Source organism: Struthio camelus, chromosome 18 (genome assembly GCF_040807025.1).
Source record: "Struthio camelus isolate bStrCam1 chromosome 18, bStrCam1.hap1, whole genome shotgun sequence".
Lineage (NCBI taxonomy): Eukaryota > Metazoa > Chordata > Aves > Struthioniformes > Struthionidae > Struthio > Struthio camelus.
The window spans coordinates 9882251-9902511 of NC_090959.1; the positions used below are offsets into that span (position 1 = coordinate 9882251).

The 20261-nt window shown below is 45.3% G+C and overlaps 1 protein-coding gene across 4 annotated transcripts; it reads right to left on the reverse strand.

The window, feature by feature from the left end:
- Window positions 1–9391: 9391 nt before the first annotated feature.
- SPATA2 (spermatogenesis associated 2) lies at window positions 9392–19145 on the reverse strand. Of its 4 annotated transcripts, none has more exons than XM_068912225.1 (3): window positions 18801–19145; window positions 15878–16303; window positions 9392–13223 (listed from the first exon to the last, which is right to left on the reverse strand). In XM_068912225.1, the coding sequence occupies exons 2-3, from the start codon at window positions 16193–16195 to the stop codon at window positions 11970–11972; spliced, it is 1572 nt and encodes a 523-aa protein (XP_068768326.1). In that variant the 5' UTR covers window positions 16196–16303; window positions 18801–19145; the 3' UTR covers window positions 9392–11969. The 4 variants fall into 4 exon arrangements, with proteins under 4 accessions (XP_068768326.1, XP_068768327.1, XP_068768329.1 ...); XM_068912226.1 differs by lacking the exon at window positions 18801–19145 and adding an exon at window positions 18702–18758; XM_068912228.1 differs by lacking the exon at window positions 18801–19145 and adding an exon at window positions 18677–18695.
- Window positions 19146–20261: the final 1116 nt, after the last annotated feature.

Genomic DNA, 20261 nt, shown 5'->3' on the forward strand with positions numbered 1-20261 from the left:
AATACACAGCAGCTGACAAAGCATTGTTACATGAAATCAAAGCAAGAGACATAACTAGAAACGTGGTTAGTGTTCAGCCTCCCTCTTTCCCAACCACAGATCACACACAGATGCCCCAAATATCCCCCTCTTCTTTGAAAGCAACTTACTTGTGTTCTTCCCACAGCCTTACCTGCACATGTCACAAAGACTGAAAGTTAGCTCCTAGCTTTACAAAAGCAGCACAAGGCACTACTGTCTTTGGTGTACAGCTTGTGACAGTTCATATCTTAACAAGCCATAAAAGAATCAGTATCTCGTTGTGGAAAACATCCTGGAAAGACAAGAGAACTCACATCAACCTCTCCTAGCAAAAGCTCTGTGTGTTTTCTAGCCCTGACAGCAGCATTGGTGGGAAGGGCTGCAAGCCAAGCAGCCTGGCACTGACATAACCAGCCAGCCCCACACCAGCTCGCAGTGCAGACTGGCCATCTCACGCTCTGAAGTCCTTCGATTTTTTTTTTTCCTTTTAATGTTCAAAGTCTACTTTGAACACTAGCAGATTTGGTATCTTAACAAGTTCTTTTACTTTAAGAAAATACATGACAGATTTCCATTAGAAAAATGGAACTTTGCCTAGACTTTCAAATAGTTTCTAATTACTATTCCCTTTGAAATCTATAAATTTCCTTTGATATTACCTTGTTTCTCTGAGTTAGAATACAAAACTGCAATATTTCAAGGAAGACTCACTTTTGCATGTAGAGTCATTAGATGCCACTTTGTTATCTAGCTCAATTTTTAAACTAATTTTTCCTCCTCCTCTGCGAAGGACTGTCAGGCCAATAACTTTCTCCCCTTATCTTCCTATTCATACTGCTGTTTGGCATAGGTATTATTTCTCTCCCATGTTTCTTTCACTCTGTGGCTTGATAGTTTTTAATGAGCCTTTCACACTTGTGGTCTTATCTAGTATTAATTCCATAACCTCAATTCCTCTCCTTGTTGTATGAATCGGTCTAACCGCATTGTAATCAATGGTGCTCCACTTGCACGAAACCAGCACAAAGATTACTGTGCTGAGCCTTTTTTTCCAATAAAAGACCATGTCAATCATGATTAAAAGATGGCGGCTCGGTGTCTGGTGCAAAACAAATTTGGTATCTCAATCAGGTTTCTAGCAGACAATTTTCTGTAATCACAAAATCACTTAAAAAATGCTTTCTTTGTGGGTGATGGGAAACCTGTAGTCTGAACAGAGTTGAAAACAGGGCTCCCCTCCCTGAAGTTGCTTCTGGGGCAGAGCTGCCAGATTGCATGACATTAGTGCAGCAGAGGAAATATTTCAGCTACAGCCCAGCGGGGAGGTGGATGAGGTCTGGGCATCCCCAGCAGCTAAGCCGGTGCTTTTCAGAAGTACCATGCTCCACGGCGTATAAGAGGAAGAATTGGGACACGACTTTCAGTTTGACAGGGAAGGTGGCTGCTGACAATGAATGAACCTTCCTTTGACTTTAAGGTTTGCTGGGGAAATAAAGACAAATTTTAAGTGCTGTGGAAATAAAAATACCCCGTCACTTCACTTTACCCTGTCACTCTGAACAAATACGGTGCTTGTTCTTTAAGACTGCTTCAGATGGCCATGTGATTTGTGAACAGAAAATCCACAGTGCCAAGCACTGACAGAAAAAAATCACTGCCTCTAGCTATTATCTAGTCATACGGAAATTATTTGACTGAGGAAATAAAGTTATTTGTTGGAGAGCATGAGTGATAAGCTGCAGGCAAAAAAAAAACCAGAATCAAATCAGCATCAAACCAACGTTCGCTCCCGAGACATGTGAGCAGTCTTGTCCTACTTTAGCTCACTAAAAGCCATTTTGCCAAGATGCTTTGGGCCCATTGAAAAGGAATAAGAAGTACAATGAAATCAAAAAGAGGAATTTTAAATCAAGCACTGAAAGGTACCAAAAGATGCCTACACCCTTCTCCAAGACTACAAACTCAAGAACAGACAAAAAGCAAAATACAGCAATTATACCCTACACCCATACGGAAACAAGGAACATTTGGTTTTGATCGTTCCTAGCAGTTAAGGTTCCTACTGGTAAAGTCGTACAGATTCTGTACTTCTGCAGCTATATGTTCTGTTCTAGGATCTCTCATCTTTTTTCCCCCAAAATCATGTTTCTAGTCCTCACTGTGTTTTAATAAGACATGAAAAGGACCATAAATACAAAACAGTCTTTCTGAGCTTGCAGAGAGGATGAAGAAATAGCTCCAAAGAGTAAAAAATGTTCCAGTCATGCAAGTGGCATGTTTACAAAGACACCAAAGATCAATCACGTAAATGTCAGCGTAGTTATTTCATGCATTCTATTTGGCAGAAATTTCCAGCAAATATGATTACCCACTATTTCAAATAATCTTTCACATGTACCCAAAATATACTGTCACTGAATCTTGGAAACATGGGAAAAGCATGTTTGCATTATTTAGTGCCATTTAAATTTAGAGATAAAACAGCTCCAACACTGTATGCCACAAGTCCAGGATTCTGGATTTTAGATCTAACTTGGTGTCAAAGCTTGAATGCTTTGGCTTAAGCACTAGGAAGCCTCCCAGTTTTGCGGGCTGTGGAAAAATCACTAGAGAACTGGAAATTCGTACCACTGATATATCTTTCAGGCAAGGATTTCAGATGTTTTAAGTAAATCTAAGGCCAGCTATGAGATAAGTAAAATTGATCTCCCTCAGCACAAAGTCACCAAGGTGACAGGACTTGACCGAGGCAGTCGCAGTGAGGCAGCAGAAGACAAAACCCCCACCAATCAGCTCCCAAAGAACAAGCTACTTTATCTGAAGGGACATCAGATGCAAAGAAGCCTCTGAGAAACTTTGGGAAATGTTTTCTTCCTCAGCTCTTCCTGCAGGATTGCAATGCAGCTATATCCGAGTAGAATGATGGTTATAAACCACGTCATCTTTACGTCTTGACCCCGCTTTTGCTTAGCAAATTCCCTGCAGAAAAAGAACAGCTAGACACTAGACTCTGAAGGTAGCTAGACTATTGTGACATTTAACAGGCTGTATTTTAAGTTGTGGGCACTGGACCAAGAAGAGAGAATTTAACTCCAGTTGCAGGCAGTGGAATTACACTAAAGACAAATTTGTGCCAAAAGGTTTTAGGTGTGAACTATTAGTATCCGAGTACTGCACCTACCCCCTTTCATTATGAAATGAGGTTCTTGCAAAGGAGCGTCATTTTATTAAGCAGCACATAATGCTCACTGTAGTACACGCAGCAGTGTGGTTGTCATGCTCTGTTTCACAGTATTATAATTAACTAGTCTCTGAACAGGAGAAATCTTCATTGATATTTTATTTATTTGATATTTTCTTTGATAAGATTAAAACACCACAGGCTCCAATGATGCCAGAAGAGGTACTTTTAATTTTTGATATGTCTCTAAATAGTCAAAGATTCTATGAGTAGCAACAGAATCACTGACTTTTGCCTGTTTCAGGAATCAAAGTCTAAGACTCCAAGTGGAGGTCAACTTTGAAAACCTAGACACAGGAGATTTTTTGCAGAACCTGGCAGTGGTCTCTGCGGAGCACACAGTAGATTTCAAATTAATCTGTGTTTCTCTAACTGAATGTCGAGATGTGAGAGTAAGAACAAGGGGAAAGAAAGGGATCTCTGAGATAGACTGCGCACAGAAAGCGCATTTCAAGTTTGAACAAACTCCTAACACATAAGACCCTCCCCCATAGGACAAGGGCCACACGCAGAGCAAACCCTCTTTCACCTTCAAGTACTCGCCCCATCCAAATCTTTGTTTCACATGAGTATGCTTTGTGCTCCCAGGCTGAAAGTCTCCACTGGAGACCAGGAGTGGGAGACAGAGCCTGAAGGCATCCTCTGTTCCCTCCAGTTCTGCCCAGGATGGCCAAACCCCTAAGCAGCACAGGTGGGCCTGCAGCCTGTACCTTCGGCACTGGATGCCATCTGAGGCCTGAAGATGGAGGCGGAAGGCTCGGAGAGCCTTGGCAGACACTTATTAAAATATCCCCTTACGGGAGATGCGAACACTTTCCTTAAAACCTAACCAAAACAGCACCCAAAACACCAGACCTTGTGATATCTGTAAGATCTCTTAAACAGAAAACAGTATTCCTATAATATGAAGCTTACGCTGTTCTGTCATGAAGCTTTATCTTATTCCTTCAACTTCATTTCTTCCCTTCCTACCCTTAACTATAGCCTGGATCACACAGCGCGTTTACTGCCGAAGCTAAACATAAACACACTTTCAGAAGCTGGCCAGATTGATTTTATTCTCCCAAGCCAGACCCTCACAGCGCTCTGTGCTCTCAGCATGAGAAGTGCTAGGCACAAGCGGTAACTGATCCCAGAGTGCCATCTATAGCTATTTCACATGACTTTGCACTAAAGCAGAGTAGAAAACGTGCACACACACGCTCCGCTTCCCTTGCGGCCATTAGGAATGCCTCTCAGAGAAGCCTCTGGCATTAAGGTCTGGAGAGCAAGCAAATTTAATCATAGTGGAAGATGCAACGTTAGTTGCCCAAAGAAAGGCTTTACTTATTCCAGAGCAAGAGGCACAGTGCGGGGAAAAAAGCCCCTCTCCCCACTCTCCTCTAAAAAGGAAAGGTACAGCATATGCATACAGCCCACTGATTTCTGCTGAGGTGGCCCAAAGCCAGCTTATTAAACAAACTAGTTACAGCTATAGAAATACATCTTCTTATCTAATACCGTGTGAAAAAAACGCTGGAACAGCTTTGCCTTTTCAGGTCTAGGAATCAAGCAAAAAGGGAGATGGATATGGCCTTCTCCCCTTAGTGCATCTCCCAGGACTGACAGAAGAGCTGCTTCTCACTGGCACATTTTAGGGGGGCCAAGTGCTCGGAGAGGTGTTTTACCGCAGTGCCGAACTGACTCTTTGGGACAGAAAGGGTTACAGCTTACCGCAGCAACGCAGCCTGAGAAAGCAGGTCTTGAACAGGTGAAGCGGCAGATGGCATCCTTGTCCCTGTCTGCTTCTGTCACTGAGTCAACCCTTGCTAGCCGCAGCCAGTAAATCCGTAGGAGCCACCCTCCTGCTTGGGCACACCAAGCGCTGGTGCTGCTGGGCACAGAGACAGCGGGGCAGCAGCTCTCTGCAGGTTCCCTCCGCCGTCCCTCCAGGGACGTCCCTCCGTGCCCTCTTCCCACGTGAATGATGACAACAGCCCGCACTGTATGCCTCGTTGTAACCGAGAGTACTTCCAAAAACAAACACACACACCCCAATCACTTCAGACTTAGCCAGCTCGGCCTACACATCCCAGCCAAGCAGGCAAAGTGCTGTCAGGTATCTGCTGGCTTCTAGTGTCACACACTGCTGAGGAATAGCTGCTACCCAGCTGTTTCCAGGGGCTGTATTTAGACTTCCCACCCAGTCACAGGCCATCTAAGAAAGCAGAGGGAATCTTTAAGCCAGGACTCAGCCTGGCACTGACATTTCCCACTGTTCTTCAGGTATCCAGACAGGTTTTCAGGACAGGATCCCCTGACCTGTGCTAACGGAGCCATCTAACAGGTTTCCTCTGTAGCCTTCAAGAGACCACACAGATTCTTCTTATGAGTCAGGAGGCTTCTGCAAACATTGTGTCTGCAAGCTGCTGTGGTCCAGCGCTGGGACCACAGCAAGTGCCGCCACTGCTGGCGGTGCCGGGGACACACGGGCAGGCCACACAGGAGCAGAGAGGCCTCTCCTCCTCACAGAGCTGCCTTGTGTGAAGGTTCAACACCAATATACTAGTTAGTATAATTGCACCAAGACATGTAAACAGCCTGCTCCTTTTTAGACATGCTGGTTGGTAGCATCTGTTTTGATTAACAGTTAATTTATTAGGGTTTAGGGCTTACACATGCCACTGGCAAAGATCCACTACTAGGTCACTGCAGAAGCTCAGTCTTGCCTAATTGGAAAGTAAGCAGCAGAGCAGATTTTACAGACGTGCAGCAAGTGGAAGATGTGCAGAGACCTCTGCTTCGGTGAAGGCAGTTCATCAGCACTCGTTGTGCTTTAGAAATACATTGCTGGTCTGTGAAGATTTCAGGTAAGGCAGTTAATTACACCCAGACAACGCTACAAAACAGATCTTTCTTACTCCAGGAGAAGCCACATTTTTCTTTCACTAAGGAGTTGCTGAGGAGTTGTGGGTTGGTTTTTCTTTTTCTTTTTTTAAAGCAGGTTGATGATGAAAAAAAAAAAAATCTCAGAACAGTATGACTATCATGAGAATGATTTCTAAAGCAGGAAGCATGACAGCCCCACACCCACAAGAGCAGAAGCAGCTGCCACACTCAAGTTGTCAGCCACACACTGCAGGTCTAATCCTACATTGCTTAAAGCTAACAGGAACTTGGATATTGTCTTCAATGAGCGAGTGCAGAATTAACCAGAAGTCCAGAACAAGGGAGGACAAAGAAACAGGTAGTATTACCCAGGTGAGAAAGTATTTCATAACCTCATCTCAAAGCAGGAACTGCAACGATAGAGCCTTACCTGAACAACAGTGTCACGTCCACCACCACTTAACATTCAGGATCTGGAGCACTAGGAAAGGATCCCACCGACAAGGAATATTAGTAATTAAAACAACTCTGACCTCGTCTGAAGTTACCTGCAACATGACTTCCGTGCCTCCCAGATTTTGAATACTAGAAGGGAAATTTCTTGATGTTAAGAGAAAGGAAAAAAAAAAAAATCAGAGCAGGTTGTTTCACTTAACTGTAACATTTCCACCTGCCCACCTCTTTTCTGCTCAAAGCTTTTCCAAACTCAGTAGCAGTCTCTGGCCTTAAGCATAGGCAACATAGGAAGCAGCCCAGTGTCAGTAAGAAAGCCATTGCCCCTTCACCTCCGCTACTGCGGTGGGAGGCTCAGGATCAGGGCAGCTGGTTGTAGCGGCAGACCAGCAGCAGTCACTGCCTCTAACATTGCTGTTCCTCAGCACAGAGGAACAGCAAACCCAGCTCTCCAGGCAGGCGTGTGCGGCAGCATGGCCTACACACCCCGGGGGAAGCCTGAATATGAAAAAGCTTGGAGCAACTCTGTCTTAGAAAAGGGCAGAAACCAATGGGCAGCACCCAGCTCTGCCTGAGCAAGGCGGTTTCTGCCCTACTTGCAAGGACTCCCCAGGAGCCGAGCGCCTTTCCTTTCACAGGGAGGTCAGGGCAGGAGGGCAGCTACTTCCAAAAAAGCAGCAACTCACAGCCATACCAGAGTTCCCACAGCCTCTCTCACTCTGTGAAAGCAGCAAGGTAGTGTTGGAGGGGAAAAATAAAGAGAAAAAATATATAGGGATTACTCCTCTTTGAGCATTGCTATGTGCCCCAAATTCCTTGTTACAGGCCAATTGCTCCTATGACTCAGTGTGGACAGCCTAGGATTACAAGTGCTTTTCTGGCACAGTGTCTGGCTCTAGATAGCTGCCCAGCAGTAGACTGTCCTACCTCTAGCGCTGCCCACAGGCTGTGTCGGTGTAGCGCGCTAGATTCCCCTCTGAATCAAGGGCCCATCACGCAGTATAAAATATGCTAAGACATTTTCAACACGGAAAGCTTTCAATGCTGTAAGGAACAGCCTTGCTTTCCACACATTAGCACACTGAAATCTGTGCAGCAAGTCTGTCAAACAAAGCAGCTGCTCCCCGGCTCTCCTACACCTCTCCTCAGATGGAGGAGCTTCAATTACACAGCACATCCACAGGATTTTAGAGGTAAAAGAGCTGCTGCCGTATCATACGCTTTTGGCCTTTTGCCTTCCTCCAGGCACTGCCTAAGATCTGATGCACCAGTTTGTCCATTTTCGTGTGGCGGCTCAATGTAAAAGGCTGCCCTGAGTTCGTTATTCACAGCCAGGATGTAGGAGTACAAAACCAGAAAGCTACTTTAATTACCGTTTCTCTGCTCCTACATTTTCAGGTTGGCAAGACAAGTTGTAGAAAATATTTTCTAGCAGGATGCAATCAACTGTAGGAAAAAAAAGAATAATATAAAGTTACTGCAATGTTCAACTTGACTTAATTTCATACAAGAGCTCTAAGACATGACCACATCCCATCGTTTCCAGAAGGAAGCAGGGAACATCTTTCACAAACAACAGCCAGGAACATTTGTAGCCCAACTCACTTGCTGCTTAGATACGACAGTAATGGCCATGCTAAAAGGCTTAATTAACTCCCACTGACTTCAGAGAAGTTACTGAATTAGAGCCAGAATAGGTCCATCAGCACGTTACCTTAATTTGTAGTCACCTCCGCTTTTTTGTCTCAGTCACTCTGGTAACATTACAATCATTGCAGCACTCAGATTAGCTCCTCTCTCTAAACAAACCCTGGAAAGGTGAATCTTCCCCCTAAAAAGATACTGCAGCATAATTAGCAACATGCACTAAATGCTTGTAATCCAGAGTCATCCTCCACAAAAAATAAGCTTAAGGAGCATCCTTGCAAACTGTCAAGTCTAAACTACTTGACTGTGTACAGTTTTAAGACTTTGTGCAAAGCAAAAGACAAAGCAGCCACACAAACAGGACCGTAATCAGAAGTGTCAGACTGTCAGCATCAAGTCGTGTTTTATATGCACCAGCAATACATTAGCACAAGAAGTACAGCAGTGTAAGATAAGATTCCCTGCAGGAATATTTTAGTTTATTTCTTGAGCCTGATCTTCACAGACGTAGCTGGTACTTTCAGGAACCTCAACAGACCGGAAAATTAGAGGACTTGTGGAAATGGGACATCAGGGTCTAAGCATCCACCTGACAGTTTCGGCTAGCATGCTCTAAGACAAAACACACACGTACACACACGCACCCCCCACTAGTTTGGAACTTGACAAACTATCCTGCTCCAAAGCTAGTGGGATGAAAAAGGAGCCAAAAGGCATAACTCAACTGCCAAAAAAATTACATCAGTAGTCTTATACAGCTTCTGCAAGATATAGCTTACATCCGGAAGCCAGTTAGAGAAGCTGCTTCAGACAGGAAGAGTCAAGGCTGGAAATCAGTTTAGGTGAGCTTCACACTACACATGAAACCTGCTCTCTGCCCTGCTGCACAGATTGCTGACAGGTTGGCTTACGTGCTCGTATGGAACGAACTGAGTCATGCTAATAAGAATTGAGAAAAAGAAAAAAAAGAAAAAAAAAGGAAAGAACACCCCCCCACACACACACCTTTTTTAAGAAGCTCTGCATTCTTCAGGCAAGACAGCCAGTTTCATGAAGCTGAGGCTCATGATACACACACAGTTGCCCCTTTCACCCCCTTTGGGCACCAATTCATTTACACATGCAAAACAGTTGTGAAACAGACAGCTACATGCACTCAACTTTAAGAAAAGAGTTAAGCCTTTTCTTAAAGGCCTCTTTATTTTTGAATTCCTTCAAAACATAAGTTAATTTTAACAAATCAGATGCAAAACACCTGCATTTTAAATTAGCATATATTTTACTGTATCAATCACAGCAACCTCATACAGTAAGATACACAAAAATAGAGCATGGAATCACTTCAATTCAACACAGTTTTGTACTACAGTATTCCAAGACATATATACACAGGACTTTTCTTTTTCAAAGCAAGTAGAGTCCCTGCTATGTTCACCGTATAAATTACGTGGCATCACAGTTTTAGTTATTTACTGTAGTGTGAGTAGCCATATGGAAATTGAACTAGTGAACTAGAAGATACATCGTATAGCAGCCAAACAGGCATGACACTTCAGAAGGTGAACAGAACCAAAATAACCACCAAAATGAAAACCACCCTTAAACTGTATTTTAATAGTAAAATTGGTTTTAAATTCTTTGTTATATACATAATGTATCTACATTTGTGTTATATTTATATATATTTATATATTTATAAAAAACATACAAGATTTTGAAAACCTTAAAATCATTCACCTAAACAATATTTACCCCAACCTTCAGGGTCAGCAAGGTAATACTTGCCTGGAACATTTTGTTCGGTTGCAGTCACTTGATTCAGAGTTTTCCCTGATTGCTAAACATACGCCATTCACTTTGTTTCTTAGTGCAAACTGTACATAAACTTATTGTTCTCAGCCCTCTGTAAGACTCACGTTTCATCTACTTCCATACTACTTCTGACACCCATTTATGGCTAAAATGTTTTAGCTATTTTACAACATTAGCCTATATAGTTTCCCCCTCTACCTACCTCAACCCCTCCCCCCACCCCAAAAATTTAAGAAAAAAAAAAACAATCATTCATGCATGTTTCTGTCACACAGGGATCAATGGACATTTAAGTTTAGAAGCCTAGACTCTTAACAATGTTTAAAAAAAAACCCTAAGTGATTAATTTTAGTGCAAAGTGGACTACACAGTTTACACTTCAGCTAATTTTTTTTTTTTTTTACATATATTTTAAACACATTTAATTCCGCACATCTGATTAGGTTGCCTGATATTTTGTTCTAACTAGCTAGTCTGAATAAGGAAGTCAGAAGGATTCTTGTGTTTCCTTTTCATAGAAAACTAAAGCCTATTCATAATCAGGTATGGGGGGGGGGGGTGTCAAACTGTACAATGCTTAGCACAATGGTTCTTAGTCCCGGTTCTTAGCTACGGTTCCTCTGTGCTACAGTAATACAAATGAATATTATTATCTAATTCACATCCAGAACTGATGGATTTACTTTAATAGGAGTCACAAATGAGCCCTGATTTTTAACCAGGCTGGTGCTTTACTTGCTGGACTACACTACAGACTTTGCAGTGAATTTAGAAGCAAGCATAACATTTATACTTACAATTCCCATAACCATAAAGAAAAGCGTGCACTGAGAACCAAAATCCTACAGTTCTTAGACAAGACTCCAGTTAGCTTAGTGGTAGCCTTATCAGTGGGGGCGGGGGGAAAAAAACCTGGATTAAAAAACACACTGATCTGAGCCAATAGTATCAGTCTGCCACAGTGACTATAATAAGCTATGAAATACAGTACACAAAAACAAAAGTCACCTGAACAAATAACCAGGAGAGACTTCATAGGTATAATGATTTTACCACTTTTAAGAACTCAACATATTAAATATTTATTAAAAATAAACTGTTTCCAAATTACCTATTTACAGTACAAAGAACGGTATTTAACACATGTGCAACAGAAAGTAAATAAAATCAGTACTCATCTGGAAAGACAACACTCCAGGCATAATTTAAGTGACATGAAAACAGGTTCACCTTTTTAAAATACCATACAGTAAAAACCAGTAGGATGATATTGGCAACACTAGAAAATAAAGCACATACTGTTCAGATTCAGATTATATAAGCTTAAGATAAACAACTGGGTGATAAGGGGAGAAGGAAGAAACAAAGATGAAAAGAAGAGATGTCGCAGTGTTTGCATTTTGGAGATCAAGAAATGCAGACACACTTCAAAAATGAGTCCTTGTTGGCAACACAAGCCATTCACATATTTCTTGCACATTTTAAAAGTCATACTTTATCAAAAACCGGCAGTAGTTTCATAATCCATAGAAAAGGAGAATCTTCATTTTTAAGTCTTTATTTTAAAGCCTTACATGGTTTTATTTGGGCAAGGAGATGACTACAATGTAATAGAAAGGTGTGATGTCACTTTTCTGAAGTGCAGCAGCTGCCAAGTTTTAAAGAAAAATGTGCTCTTCTCCCCGATTTAAATGGAAAAGTAATGATCAGTTAGAAGTTACCTAAATTATAGCAGCATGAACTCTAATGTACCTGCAGCATCTGTGAAGCCACAAAAATCAAGAACTGGCACCTGATCACTGAATCATAGTTCCAAGTATTTGGGCATGTCATTTTCATAAGAGGTCAGTGTATTTTCTTACCAGTGGAGTCAGAACACTAGTTACGGTAGCCCTTTCCCCTCCCCTCCAAAACAGACTATTCAGGTCTATCTATAAACTACATGGGACAGCTGGGCCGATTTATAGTTTAACTGATTGTTAGGCATGAATCTGTGAAGCTCGCTTTTTCTACAGCAGGGATCATAATAGTAAGCATTGAGGCAAGTGTCACATGAGACTTTTGAACAAAAAGTGCAAGTGTTTGCAGCTCCAGATCGGTTACAAAAGCCACAGCGCGAGGTGCCTGAAGGTTTGGATTTGGAACTGAACTGAGAAGCTCTCTCTTGACTCTGAGTCTGTGAAGTGTACTGAGATTTCTCTCTTAAAGCAGATGCAGGAGGCAAGCCATCATTTGGAATCGGTTTGATCGAATAGGTGCTCTGTTTCACTGCTGGATATTCCTGCCTGGAGTTGAAGAGATTGTCACACTTTTGGCAAACAGAAGTGCCACAAGGAACGCCACAGTTTTGGCACTTGAGGGAAGCTGTCTCTTTGGCTAGATGCGTGCGTTTGTGGTAAACAGGGTTGGCATCACTTTTTAACACCCAAACATCAGGCTTAATAGCTTCTTGCCTTTTAAAATTTAACATACTTCTAGAATCAGGATCAGTATATAAATCTAAGTCTTCTTGAGCAGAAAAATAGGAGCTATAAGGGACATTTGTTCTTAACATGCCATTGTGATGAGATGAAGTTGGCAAGAATTCATCTGAACATCCATGTGGGGAGCTTGACATTGTCAGAAGAGAAGGTGATGGACGGATAATTTCATCTTTAATGTCATCTTCTGCATCAACTAAAATTGGTTCTTTCCTGAGACTCAGTGAGCTCATCAAAGGTGGTTTCTTATTTTCCCAATAATTATCATATGTGTCCACTGACTTAGAAGGCTTGCTCACTTTTGGCTTGAAATAATCTTTAGAGGCCCTTTCACTTGCTGACTTCTGAAGAACCATTCGTGCCATGGAAGTATTTAAGTTTTCTTTGCACTCTGCACGTCGTTTCATGGCTTCTGAGCAACCTCTAACGTCTTCACTGCTATTTTTTCGTTCGTTTATGACATCAACCTCTGAATAACCTTTATCCTTCACTTGCAAGTGAATTTCAAGAAGCTGCTCGCACTCCACTTTGGCCAAAAAGAGTTCAAATGAAACCATTTTCACTTGAATGGCATCAACCTGCTCTTTGAGCTTATACATTGTTCCCAGTTCTTGGACATAACCCATGTAGTTTAGAATCTGCCTTACATCATCTTCAGTTAGGGTAGATTTTACATAATAAACAAAGGGTCCCGTGTAGGTCTGAGGAAGGGGGGGGAAAAAAATAGAGGAAAACTAGGTTACAAATTCAGTGGTGGACTAGATGTTCAGATAATTCAGTGACGGACACTATATAATCAAACAGAAATAGTAACGACAGTGAACATGTGCAACTCCTGTGGCAAGACGAATTTCATTTCTGCATCCCTCCTGTTCAACAGATGGAAATTCTGCATGAGACAAACTCAAAGTAGGAGAGTTTTCATTCAAATTGAAATCCTGATTAGCATAATGGCCTCCCTGTTGATTTAAATCAGTATGCTATATACTGACATTAACTTTTATATGAACCAAACAGGTTTCTGTTTACAAGCAAGTTTACCATAAAAGGTAAAAAGGCAGAGATTTCACATACTCCCTCTGGACAGGGGATAGCTGGAGATAAGCAGAACTTGGAATTATTGCATTATTTGCTTACCAAAGTCCTTTTCAATTCAGCTTTAAATATACTGAGGTGAGGGGTATTTGTAAAAATCGCAGCAACCTATTTGAGAAACTTGGGACTCAAGGTGAGAAGGCTGCATTGCTTATACTGTTTACACTAAAGAGTTTTCTTTATTATCATAATTCCTATTTTTTAAAAAAAGGATATAGGTCCATTTAAAATTCAGCCTCAAGGAGCAATTCTAGGGAAACACATGCATCCTGCAACCTTATCATAATTTGCGGATCAAATCTAGGTCTCTCACAAGAGTTTGCTAGCTTATACGTACAGCAAGTAATGCTGTTGACATGTATAAGACCAGACCTGCTGTAAATATTAAACTATGAAAGACAGAAGTCATCTGAAAAATAGAAGTAATTCTCCGGAACTTAAGTTTGGCTTACATGTTATATACACTTACAGAAACGTTCTGGATCGATTTCAGCAGGGGTCTACTAAGTTATATACCCATTCATCCCTATAAGCTGAATTTCCCAGTCTGAGGAATTCAGTGTTAGCATACAACGCTGATCACTCTCTCGAAATACCAGCACAGTGACTGGAGCATGTGGACCTACGTTTTAGATTACAGAACAGTCCTCAAACATTTAATTTTTGTTTTTCAGACCTACCAGAATTTCCTCTCAAGGCTTTATATCAGCAAGTATCTAGTCTGGAATAATTGAGGGGAAGATTTTAAAATAGTAACCCAAGCAACTAAGGCTAGATAGTTTCAAGTTCAGATGCACGTGCCAAACCACAAGCAAAGTTTAAGTCTCTTACCTGGAAAAGCAAAATGTCCATTTCACTGTGAAATTCAGATAACATTTTAGAATATCTGAATAGACTTAGCCAGTTTTCGGTACTGTGTACAATAAAAACTTTTACCACTTTAGTGTACTACTACTATACAGTTTTGAATGGCTGTTTTCTGTAATCTTAAACTAGGTCAAGAATTTATAGTTAAAAATATATATATACACACACCAATTTGCATGAGTTAGTTCCCTTAGCCTCTAGTATACCTGAGCTATGTTCTCACCACAGGTCAAATTGTTTTTGATTGCAAGCAGGTATAATTTGGCCATCAGATCCTTGTACTGAACAAATGTTGATCCACAGTGCACAACCAATCACCACCATCAGCAGCCGCACATCAAGAGACATCCTGCATGGACCATCCAACAATTCAAAAGCCTGAACTTAAGCATAATGATGAAGCTGACCTACGTGGAAATCTGGAGGAATGGAAGTTTCCTCTTAAGAGAGGCAGAGGAGTCTCAAACACTCCATTAATGTTCAAATTCTCTGATCAACTGTGAAACAACTTGGGGGGGGTGGGGGGGGAGGAAAAATAAAAGAAAAATACCCATCACTGGTACAAGCAACCCACAACGCATTTTAGACACCTATGCCAGAAACACTTTTTATTCTAACTTCAGGTTTCAAAACAGTTCTTTTAAGTCACTTGTAGCACGTACTACTGAAACACTGCAGCAGCTTTTAACAAGCATATAAGGAGAGGTAAAAGATAAAACAGGAAATCGACAGCAGAGAACTCATTAGCTGTCTTCTAGTATCCAAATCAAGCAATACACAAGTTCCTACATTTCACTCCAAGATCCTGGCAAAAGTAAATAATTTGAAAGTACATTAAAATCAAAGCTTCATAAGTTGAGAACCGACAAGCAAGTAAAAGACATTCTTGAAACTATTATTTAGAGATGTTTGCTCACCATTATTATATAACTTGTGGAAACCTCAGCAACGCATCGAGTTGAAAGCACGGATTGATTGTTAGTACTTGTGCTAAATTAAGAGCAGATGCAGCATAAAGAACAAACTTTGAGTGAGCTTACATGCAACCTAATCACTCGCCCTAGTAAGAGCATCTCCAAGTAGAAAATAAGGCATAGCAGCAGGAGAGTCTGAACAAAACCATTAGATAAGTTCTTCCACTATTTTAAGGTTATTTTACGAATGAAGACAGGATTTTGACTTCCACTATCCAGACACTCTCACCAATACAAAATCCACGTATTTTCCACCTAACCTTTCCTATGACTTCTGTTTACCAGCTGTGTGCAGTTGACAAATGTAAATATATACATTAGGCTGCCTTAAGGAGTGGAAAAATATCTTCAAAGGAAATGCATGAAAGACGCCAAAAAAACCACACGTTTTTGCTACTGCCACATATGAAATATCTTACCTTAATATTTTTGAACTCCTTTTTCCAGGGGTAAAGAAAGAGATTAATTCCAACTGTCTCGAGCACGCTGAACGCATTATGGAGAGAATGTAAACTTGAGGATTTCAGCGATCTCAGGGAGTTTTCAGCCATCTCATAAAATTTTATCAACCGGAATCTATAAAAGGGATCAATTTTGGGAAGGCAAAGTAAGGCTGACGCCGCCACTCGCAAATATTCATCATTAATAGGACGCTGCTTGCTGTCAGAGGCGTTCAGTTTGCATTCGTGGAACTGTACATACTTCCTAAATAAATCGTCTTTATATTTTGTATCCATTGAAATCAGATTTTGTCTCACACTTCGGCAGCTACCTCATCTCTTTCATGGTTATTCCACAGTAGGTTGATTATCTGGCATTAAGAATCTTCAGTAATGGCAACTCTTCTGGAATAAAAATTGAAAAAGACAAGTCATCACAGATGTCGATAGCATCTATTTGCCTCACAGGGTTCTATAAAATCATTCACAGTGCAGGGGCTCCCAGAACAGACTCTTTAGGGTTCTGAAAAAGCACAGGAGCCTACAGAAATGTTGGTGTCCTCCTTTTCACTGCTATTCTCTACTCCTTTCCCCAGTTAACTGTCTAAAACAGAGCACCAGAAAGCTAAATGGGGCAAGGCACCAAGAGTGTGATACCAGAAAATTGGTGGAAATTCAAGTCCAGATTGAGGATTCCTTGGCTAAGAGAACAACAGCGAAGGTAACTCACAACATAAGACCGAAAGACAAAAGCAGGGGTTTTTAGGGCGTCTTCTCTTTTTCTTTTATCGCGCCTTTTCGATTCAAACAAATCGTACAAACATGACGAGAATTGGTCACTGTTTTATTTCGTTTGCCCTGCACAGAGATATAAAGGTACAAAATCCCAAAAAGAAGTTTCTTTTTGCTCAGATTAGGAAAGCATATACTTCTCTTTTTGCTAGTGGCATAGGCTCGGCCCATAGAATTGAGCAGATTAATACACTTAGCCTTTCTACTTCTAACATTTTCTAGGCTTTTGAACACCACTCATTCTATCCAACGGCACACCCCGGCCATCGTGGTGCCGGCAGTACGCTGCAGCCACCCCCTAGAGAGCACATGTGCCCCCGAACACTGCAAAGTACAGCCAAAGCTTTAGCCAAATGCTAGTAGTAGCATTGTAACCTTTTCGATGGAAAGCTACAGCTACCAATTTTAACTGCTTTATTAGAACAGAGCAAAATCATTTCTGTGTTTATGTCATTTTGTTTGCAGGGCTGGTTGCTTTTACGTATTACTGACTATGCTTTTTCATCTCATTGAGTTCTTATCTCCCACACAGAAAAAGCTGGTAAGAAAATAAGCTTCCTAACATTACTTTACCAAAGCCAAGGTAACTAACAGGTCAACAGACTCCATCTAAATTTCCTGAAGAAATTGTGATCAGAAAGCAGATCACAGGCTTTATTTTTTTTGTACTGCTATTTTTATTTAAAAGACAGCACAATCCTAGTCCTTATACGCTTCCTAGCTCTAAACAAAAAAAGAAGAAAAAACCCCACACAATCCATTGTATCAGTTATAGTCAGTCTGAAACAGCATTTTAGAAAGACTTCCCACCCAATATTAATTTCAGCAGCCATAAGACTGCTGATTATTTTAGCAGAAGCCTATGAGGACATTGAAAAAAATCACTCTAAGTGCAAGATGAACTGAATGAAAGGAGCCATAACACAAATACATGACAAAAAAAAAAAAGGAAAAAAGGGTAGAAACAAGAAGGCCCAACAGCCTAGCAACTAATCTTGCTTGATGAGAGGATGTGCCTAACAGTAGCATCGTGTGGGAAAAGTTAACCAGCAGCTCAATTTCTGCTCAGAGGCATACTGCTCTTGGTCTTTGCACAAGCAGAAACGCACTGATGTCGGGAGAGAAGCTGTGAATCACAGGACACACGGGGTTCTAAATTAACATCTTAACACAAGGGGCAGAAGTAAGAATGTAATTCAGTCCTTTCCACAAAGCGCTCACTTCTCTCCCTCCCTCCAGGATTTTTCCCTCTTAATTTGTGTCAGACGAAGTCTGTGGACAAAAACAACACAATTTCTGTAACTTAGCGAGAACAGCTGTAGCTAGGCTGTACGAGAGAAGCGCAGACAGAGCTCTTCGCTTGGCACGCCAATAGCACAGCCTTAGGACAAGGGATGATCTTGCGTCGGTAAGGAGTTGGATTAAGGAGCAGCTCCTCCACCTGTAACGTCGACAGCTGCTTAACGAAACAGCTCAGACGTACAAGACGCCACGCTCGGGAAAGTCCCCGAAGGAAGAGAAAGCCCTTCATCAAGGCCTCACGCCCCGTGACATTCAAAGCCGCTGGCAGCTCCGGTCGCGACCCGCCGTTGGCGCGCAGGCCGGAGCTCAGGCGGCTGCGAAACGGAACACGACGAGCGCCAGGAAGCCACGAACCTCCGCAGAGCTGCGGCGCCGCCAGCAGCGGACCGGCCTCGCGGCGGCCCCCGGGGCGCAGGGGCACACAGCGCCGAGGGAGAGACGGGCCCGCCGCCGGGACGGGCAGCGCCGCGCCGCCTTACCGACGGGAAGCCGGGCCCAAGGCGCGCCCAGCGGAGGAGGCCGGAGAGCGGCCGGCCCGCGGCCGCCCCCGCGCCGAGCCTCGGCCCTCTCAGCCGGCGCGCAGCGCGGGGGAAGCTCGGGCAGCCAAACGCCGAGGCCCCGGAGCCGGCAGCGACCGCGGAGCGGCCCCGCTGCGGCACCGAGCCGCCGCCGCCCCTCGGGGGCCGCCGCCGCCCCGGCCCGCACTCACCGCCGCCGCCCCGGCCCGCCGGCAGGAAGCGCCCGGTGACCCGGATGTAGACTCCGCCCCCCCCCCCCAAGGCCGCGCTGCGCCCCCCGCCCCGCTCACCCCCTCCTCGCCGCTTGTCCTCCCGTCGCCGACCACGCGGGCGCTCCCGGTGGCGAGCGCGGAGGGCGACGGCGGCACCCCGGAAGTGGATGGCGGCGGGCGGGGGGTGGGGGGAGAGGGGGAAGCGGCGCCTCCCCCTGCGGCGGTGGGGGGGGGGGTCCGCGGTGTGACGTCAGCGGGCGGTGCGGGCGGCGGGGGGGAGGGGGCTCGGGGTGTCGGACTCCCCCGGCCGAGGGGCTCCGGGCGGAGGGACCCCCGTGTCCGCCCCCCGGACCCAGGGGACGGCCGGGCTGTGCCCCCCCGGGCTGTGGGACCCCCCCCAGGACCCCCCGGACCCAGGGGACGGCCGGGCTGTGCCTCCCCAGGCTGTGGGACCCCCCCCTAGAGCCCCCCCGGACCCAGGGGACGGCCGGGCTGTGCCTCCCCAGGCTGTGGGACCCCCCTAGAGCCCCCCCGGACCCAGGGGACGGCCGGGCTGTGCCCCCCCCAGGCTGTGGGACCCCCCCCCAGGACCCCCCGGACCCAGGGGACGGCCGGGCTGTGCCTCCCCAGGCTGTGGGACCCCCCCCTAGAGCCCCCCCGGACCCAGGGGACGGCCGGGCTGTGGCCCCCCGGGCTGTGGGACCCCCCCAGGACCCCCCGGACCCAGGGGATGGCCGGGCTGTGCCCCCCCAGGCTGTGGGACCCCCCCAGAGCCCCCCCGGACCCAGGGGACGGCCGGGCTGTGCCCCCCCCAGGCTGTGGGACCCCCCCCAGGACCCCCCGGACCCAGGGGACGGCCGGGCTGTGCCCCCCCCAGGCTGTGGGACCCCCCCCAGGACCCCCCGGACCCAGGGGACGGCCGGGCTGCGCCCCCCCGGGCTGTGGGACCCCCCCAGGACCCCCCGGACCCAGGGGACGGCCGGGCTGTGCCCCCCCGGGCTGTGGGACCCCCCCCAGGACCCCCCGGACCCAGGGGACGGCCGGGCTGTGCCCCCCCGGGCTGTGGGACCCCCCCCAGGACCCCCCGGACCGAGGGGACAGCCGGGTTGTGCCCCCCCGGGCTGTGGGACCCCCCCAGGGCCCCCCGGGCTGGGGAGCAGCCTAGGCGGGGGCGGCAGGGGGGTCAGAGCAGGGCGTTTCGGGGACCAGCCGCTCGGGGCCAGGCCGGCGCGGGAGGGCCGCGCTCGGCGCCCTTCGCCCCTTGTGTTTTAGGAGCCGGGGGGCGTTTGGCGCGCTCGCGCGTGGAACGAGAGCGGCTGGTGCCGCGGCCGCCCGCGCACCCAGCGTCGGGGGGACACGGGGAATAAAGGCCTGAAGGCGGCGGCGGATCCGCCCCTCGGCTCCCCCGCCAGGTGGTCACAGCCGCGAGGGAAGGAGAAAAGCAGCCGCTGCAGGGAATTACGCGTCCGTTCAACCTCGGCACGAGGCGTTTATGCCACGACCCTAACAGAAGGGATCGTGACGCCTTTATCGTTTTAT